General features: G+C 35.2%; 2 protein-coding genes across 2 annotated transcripts; both read right to left on the reverse strand.

Moving 5' to 3' along the window:
* Positions 1-304: 304 nt before the first annotated feature.
* On the reverse strand, positions 305-4780 carry LOC107864320. The gene is made up of 3 exons (XM_016710662.2): positions 3835-4780; positions 3326-3490; positions 305-744 (listed from the first exon to the last, which is right to left on the reverse strand). Exons 1-3 carry the CDS (start codon positions 3928-3930, stop codon positions 478-480), a joined length of 528 nt encoding a protein of 175 aa, XP_016566148.2. The 5' UTR covers positions 3931-4780; the 3' UTR covers positions 305-477.
* Positions 4781-6341: 1561 nt separating this feature from the next.
* On the reverse strand, positions 6342-6831 carry LOC107864321 (adenosylhomocysteinase-like; the record flags this gene model as incomplete). The annotated part of the gene is given in 1 exon segment (NM_001324887.1): positions 6342-6831. A coding segment is annotated over 1 exon segment (234 nt), but the record flags the coding sequence as incomplete, so codon positions are not given.

The following is a 6831-nucleotide window of genomic DNA, read 5'->3' on the forward strand; positions in this document are numbered from 1 at the left end:
AAGTTATGTCTAAGCATGACTTTAATTTCTAAATTCGTTTGCTAAGGACAAAAATTAAAGACCAGCTCATTCGAAGAGCAAAAATTCATGATCAACCCATTTGAAGTCATACAATTTTATGTATTTATGGTTCCTGGTTAATATTCTATTGTATTGCTTAAATCTCTCTTCTTAATCATTTTCAAGTGTTTATTTTGTCTAAAATTAATATCGTAAACGTTTTTAGCAAAATATCTAAAAACATGGAATGAAGCTGAAAACTCTCGAAAACTATGAACGTAAATCCAGATTTATGAGAAGGTTCTAGAGAGAAGAGAGAAGAAGATGAGCTTTCATTCTATGAACAAAATATCAAGAAAATAAGTCAAAATCAGTCCAACTACTTCAATACACACATAAATATACTTATCAATTGATAAAGGAAATGGGTCGGATACAAACATTAAAGATCAGGCCCAATATGTAATAAACAATAGGCTAAGGAGGCTGAAGTGGAAGTCCGACTATATTATCTCTAATATCCCCCGGCAAGCTGGAAACCAATCCCAGCTTGGAAATCAAGAAGTTGTGTTGAAAACCAATCAATGGCTTTGTAAGAATATCAGCCAGTTGTAAAGCAGTGGAAACATATTGCAAGGAAATCAGTCCAGCGGTAAGCGCCTCATGAACAAAATGGCAATCTACCTCTATGTGCTTCGTACGTTCATAAAACACAGGATTCTTGGCTATATTATCCAAAGCAGCCTGATTATCGCAAAACACATCAACAGGACAAATATTAGCCAAACCAAATTCACCAAGTAAGCGAACAAGCCAGAAAATTTCAACTACAATTTTCTGAAGAGCCCGATATTCAGCTTCAGCAGAGGAAAGAGCAATAGTGGGTTGTTTCTTGGACTTCCAAGAAACAGGAGAGCCACCCAAAAACACATAAAAATCAGTGACAGAGCATCTGTTGTGGGCACAACCAGCCCAGTCTGAATCACAATAACAGGTGAGAGAGAAATTCGAAGAATTATTAAAAAAATACTCAATCCAGGAGTACCAGCCAGATATCGAAAAACATGTGAACCAGCCTCAAAATGTGGTAAGCGAGAACAATGCATAAATTGAGTAAGTTGTTGAATTGCAAAAGAGATATCAGGATGAGTATGTTGTAGGAAATTCAACTTGCCCACAAGCTTTCTATATAAACTTGGGTCAGGACAAAGATCACCAGAATCAACAAAAAGTTTACCATACAACTCCAAGGGGCTAACAACTGGTGTAACATTAGAACAATAAAATTCAAAACGTAAATCAGAAACAAATTTCTGTTGAGTAACCAACAGTCCATGGCCAGTAGGCTGGCGAAGTATCTCAAGCCCTGAAAAATAATGGGCCTCACCCAAGTCCTTTATCTTAAAACTTTCAGAAAGAAACAATGTAAGGTAATTAAGCTCAGAAATATCATCCCCAACTAACAAAATATCGTCACCATAAACAGCCACAGTAGCACTAGAAAATTTCTTAAAAATAAAGTAATCATTGAGACTGGAAACATAACCACGGGACAGCAAAGCTGAAGAAAATTTTGCATACCATTGTCTAGAGGCTTGTTTGAGGCCATGCAAAGATTTGAGTAACATACACACCAACTGGCCAGAGACAAAATTAGGCACTCTCAAGCTTTCTGGGATTTTCATATAAACCTCTTCGTCAAGGTCCCCCATGTAAAAAAACATTATTAATATCAAGTTGGAAAATTTTTCAATATTTCTTAACAGCAACAGCCAACAAACATTTGATAGTGGTCATTTTAACAACCGGAGAAGAAGTTTCAAAATAATCGACACTGTCTTATTGGGTATCCCCCCCTTGACCAAATGGGCTTTATAGCATTCAATGGAGCCATCAGCTCGCTGTTTAATCTTATATATCCATTTAGAACAAATAGCCCTCTTAACAGAAAGCAAGGACATAATATCCCAAGTCTTATTGGATTCCAAAGCTTGAAACTCCTTTAACATAGCAGCCTGTCACTCAGGGTAGACAGCAGCCTGTATATAAGATTGAGGTTCAAGCATAGAAATCTCAACAGGGGTAGATGACATACTGGATGTAGAAACAAAAGAGCATACATAATCATTGAGGTAGGAAGGTGTGGTGATGGACCTAGCAGATCGACAAAGTACAGTTGGAGAAGGAGAAGATGAAGAGATAGGCGTAGAAGAATTTGCAACTACAGGAATAGGAGAGGAAGGAAATAGAGTAGAGGAAGGAAGAGATGCATAAGGGAAAATGTATTCAGTGAAAATAACATCTCTGGAGAACAAAATTTTACGAGATGACAAGTAAAGAAGTTTGTAGCCTTTTTTTCAAGTAAGATATCCAAGAAACAATAAAGGAATTAATCTAGAAGAGAATTTGTCCCTTTGAGGAATGGGAACTGCAGCATAACACAATCAGCCAAAGCATCTAAGATGACTATAAGAGGGAACAAATCCATGTAAAAGTTCAAAAAGAGTTTTATTATGCAATAAAGGGGAAGAAAATCTATTTATAGATAAGTGGCAGCCAAAACGCATTCACCCTAATATTTAAGAGAAAGTTTAGACTGAAGGAGTATGGCCCTAGAAGTTTCAAGTAAATTTTTGTGTTTTCTTTCTACAACACCACTTTATTGTGCGATGTGAGAACAAAAGGTTTGATGAAATATACCATGATTAGAAAAAAAAAATTAATTGCCTCAGAACTAGACCCCAACTCAAAAGCATTATCAGATTTAATATTTTGAATGGAAACATGAAACTGATTCAGCACATAGAAAATAAAAAATTTGATTAAGGTAAAGGCATTGGACTTGGTAGATAAAAGATGAGTCCAACTACATATGGTATAGTCATCAACAATGGTTAAAAAATACCTATATTCATTGTATGTTTGAGTGTGATAAGGACCCCATAAATTAAAGTGTATGAGCTGAAAAGATTTTACAGAGTAAATAAAGCTCTCTGGAAAAGGCAGCCTTTGTTGCGTTGCCATTAGGACAAATATTACAGGTGAAAGTTTGTTTAGGTGGTAACAAAGACTTTAAGTGTCTTATGGATTTCATTTTGGCAAAAGGAATATGTCTAAATCTTGATGCCAAAAGAAATCTGAGCTAGTTATATCAGTACTTGGACCAGAAGTGGGTAAAGAAACATTATCAATGCATGGAAACAGAAGCAATAAGTGGAACAGATTTATCAGAAATAAACTCTGTTTTACTTAAAGAGGAAATATTTGCAGAACATTCATTACTAAAAATATCATCATGCAGTAAAGTATGTTTTAATAATTTTACATTGGGAGTAGAAACAGGATCAATAGTAAAAGGAGCAGCTGAAGAAGCTAAGGAAACAGCAGGAGCACCATCAGTAATGTCTTGTGGAGTGGAACCATTCAACTGAAGTATGTATAGTCCATTAGAGAGTTTACCAACTTCCAGTGGCATCTTCAGAGAATAGCCCTGCAAAACACATGATGTAGCACTGAAATGAGCAACACAATCAAATTGAAAAAGCAATTGGGTAGGGAAATGAGGTTATATTGAAAACTAGGGACCAAAAGAACATTATGTAATATCATATCAGTGTATAGAGGTAATGAACCTGTGCAGGTCGTTTTTACTTTATATACATTTGGTAAAGATATAATATGGAGTGGTAAGGGGTTTTACATTTATAAGGAGGTTTCTATGAGGTGTCATATGATTTGTAGCTCCAGAATCTAAAATCCAGGGATTGTCATACATCTGATAGAGATGACATACAAAGAAGCAACAAATATTATAGGCATACAAAATGGTCACACCTGAAAAGTTTGTAGAAGCACGTAGTCTAGAATCTTGTATGTTATTTTGCTGAAGAAGGGAGAAACTGTGGTCATGTTGTTCTTTACTGAAACCATGGAAAGAAACTTCAGGTTGAGAAGAATTAATAATCCCAGAAGAAGATGGAATGGATGACCCTGAAGACATTGCACTCTGTGCACAATTTTTCATACCAGCACCATATTTGCTCTTAATTGTTTTAAAGATTTTCACTATAACCATGAAACTTGGGGCAATTTTCGATGAGGTGTCCTGGTTTCTTGCAATACTTGCAAAACATCGATGAGGGCACATTATTAGAATTAGATTTGGTGATGGAGTCAAAATTTATCATGTTGGGGTTATCTTTGGACGGTACTTAAAAGGATATCTGAAACTCCCAGTAGGAAACCTTTGCACACCAACAGCAAAGGAAGTGAAGTCAGAAGCAAATGCAGGGATAGAGACCTGAAGTTCAGACTGTTGCTCATCATGTGTGAGCATGGAGTATACACTATCTAATTTCCTCTTAGCAGAGAGGAAAATCAACATTCCCCTTCTCCAACTACCTTAACCAGTGTCATTAAATGGTGTGATGACAAGCACCATACCAGGGGAGTCGGAAGGGTAAAGATACAATGGATAAGTGTGGCGAATAGTATTAAAACTAGTAGACGGAGCATTATGGCTAGTCGAAGCCATTGCTTGCAATCAATTGACTACTGAGACACAAACAAAAACCCTAATTCTGCAAGGAAAAAGGTCACCGGTCTTCTTCAAAGCTCGAAGAAGTGAGCCTTGTTCAACACCGCCGAAACAAATGCAATCCACAAAAATTCAGTCGAAGGAAAAACCAGCCTTGTTCAAAGCTCCACAAACGAAAATCCACAAAATACACGCAGCAAATACCAAAATCACGCGAAAGATAATCGACAAAATGATCCGAGGGTATTACCGCTCAACATATAATGAGCAGATCTCTCTGGATCTTAGTCTCTGATACCATGAAAACATAGAATGAAGCTGAAAACTTTCTCAAAAACTATGAACGTAAATCCAGATTTATGAGAAGATTCTAGAGAGAAGAGTGAAGAAGATGAGCTCTCATTCTTTGAACAAAATATCAGGAAAATGAGTCAAATCAGTCCTACTACTTCAATACACACATAAATATACTTATCACTTGATAAAGAAAATGTGCCGGATACAAACGTTAAAGATCAGGCCCAATATGTAATAAACAATAGGCTATAAGGAGGCTGAAGTGGAAGTCCAACTATATTATCTCTAATAATCTCTGACTTTGCCACTTATATTAATAGTACCAACATGAAGAATAAAGTATGAGACTGGTGTTTTGTGACATTCTTCCATAAATGAGATCAAAATAATGTCTAAGAATTGGCTGAAACAAATAAGCAAATAAATAATGAATTAGGTTTGGAGTATTTACAAAAGAAAGTAATTTCTATCCATAAAATAAAAAATTAAAGTGACTAAATATTACTATCAGACGTAATTTTCCTCTAAATAGCAAGCTTCAATTCACTGATAAAATCTATATAAAATGATAAGGGTTGTTTTATCAAACAAAACCACCTTTGACACTATGGATTTTGGTTGGTAAAGTGGAGCTCTTCATGCCAACAAAGAAAAATTGGTAGTGGCTAGCAAGTGAACAACTTTTTGAAAATGAGTTTACACCTGTTTCCTTTTTTCTAGGTTTATTCTACTAACTAGATATTGAGGACCGTGATTTTTTTAATTTTCATTTATGTAACACAAATAAAATCTAGATCATTAAAATATTTTTAAAGTTTTTGTTATTGTGGTTTATAATATTTTTTCTTCTATTTCAATTTAAGTAATGATGATACAATTTTGAGAGTCAATCAAATATTTTATATCTTTTAAATTTTTTAAGTAATTAATTATGTAATTTATAATTTTTTTACATAATTTTTCAATAAGACATGAATACTCTCTTAGTCTCAATTTATGTGGCACAGATAAAATTTCGATAATCAATCAACCTTTTTTTATAATAATTTTCTATTGTATTTTTCTTATTAAATATTATTAACTTTCTGATACATAAATGATTTATAATAATTAATTAGAAATGATACAATAAAATTACGGCTGAAACAGACAGCATAAGCAGACATACTTGAAATTTACTAGTTCCACTAATTCAGATTTACATGGCATTGCGTAAGACTTAATAAAGATAAAACGTTGCCCTTTACGCGGAGGAAGTACACTTTCATAACTCGAGACCGTGATTTATCTAGAAAAGGTGAAATGTGTCTTTATCCGTCTAACATTCCATCCCGCCACTCTTTGGTGACAACTAAAAAAGAGTCTTCCAACTAAATGAGACAATCTACTCCACCCACAAAGCTTTAGAGTTCTATCGAGATTGGATAAAAATAATTAAGAAGGTATTACATATATAGAGTTTGATGGTCAAAGATAAGCTCAAGAAGGAAAACATGTGTGCTTTGAATTGTTGAAACAAAAGTCATACACCAAACGGCAAATGGGGATCAAAATACTACAATAACATAGCATTACCACCAACCCTAAAACGAACTTATTTAGGTCTTTTTTCATACGAGACCAACTCTTTCCAGCAAAACATGCCTAGTTCATCCCAAATATCCCAACAATAATCAAAACACTATTATCCTAAGCAAAAGTAAAGTATTCAAAGCAAACAATCATGCCGTGACAATTTAGTTCCACTGTCAACTTGTCTTCGCTCAGTACCTGTAGTGAGCAGGCTTGTAAGGACCTTCAACTGGTACGCTAATGTAATCAGCTTGTTCCTTGGTAAGTTTGGTGAGCTTAGCTCCGAGCTTTCCAAGGTGAAGGGCAGCAACCTTCTCGTCGAGGTGCTTTGGCAAGACGTACACCTTCTTCTCGTATTTGCCACTGCTCTTCTCATTCCACAACTCGAGCTGGGCAATGACTTGGTTGGTGAAAGAGCAGGACAT

The sequence above is a fragment of the Capsicum annuum genome, unplaced genomic scaffold (genome assembly GCF_002878395.1).
Source record: "Capsicum annuum cultivar UCD-10X-F1 unplaced genomic scaffold, UCD10Xv1.1 ctg4464, whole genome shotgun sequence".
Lineage (NCBI taxonomy): Eukaryota > Viridiplantae > Streptophyta > Magnoliopsida > Solanales > Solanaceae > Capsicum > Capsicum annuum.

What these genes read in the sequence shown, in the direction of transcription:
- LOC107864320 (XM_016710662.2), bottom strand. Translation starts at nt 3,930, where the DNA reads ATGGTTTCAGTAAAGAACAACATGACCACAGTTTCTCCCTTCTTCAGC. An exon ending in TGCTTCTACAAACTTTTCAG is followed by an intron (nt 3,491 to 3,834) that starts GTGTGACCATTT and finishes TGTGTTTTGCAG; the next exon opens with GGCTATTCTCTGAAGATGCC. An exon ending in ATCCTGTTTCTACTCCCAAT is followed by an intron (nt 745 to 3,325) that starts GTAAAATTATTA and finishes TGCGATAATCAG; the next exon opens with GCTGCTTTGGATAATATAGC.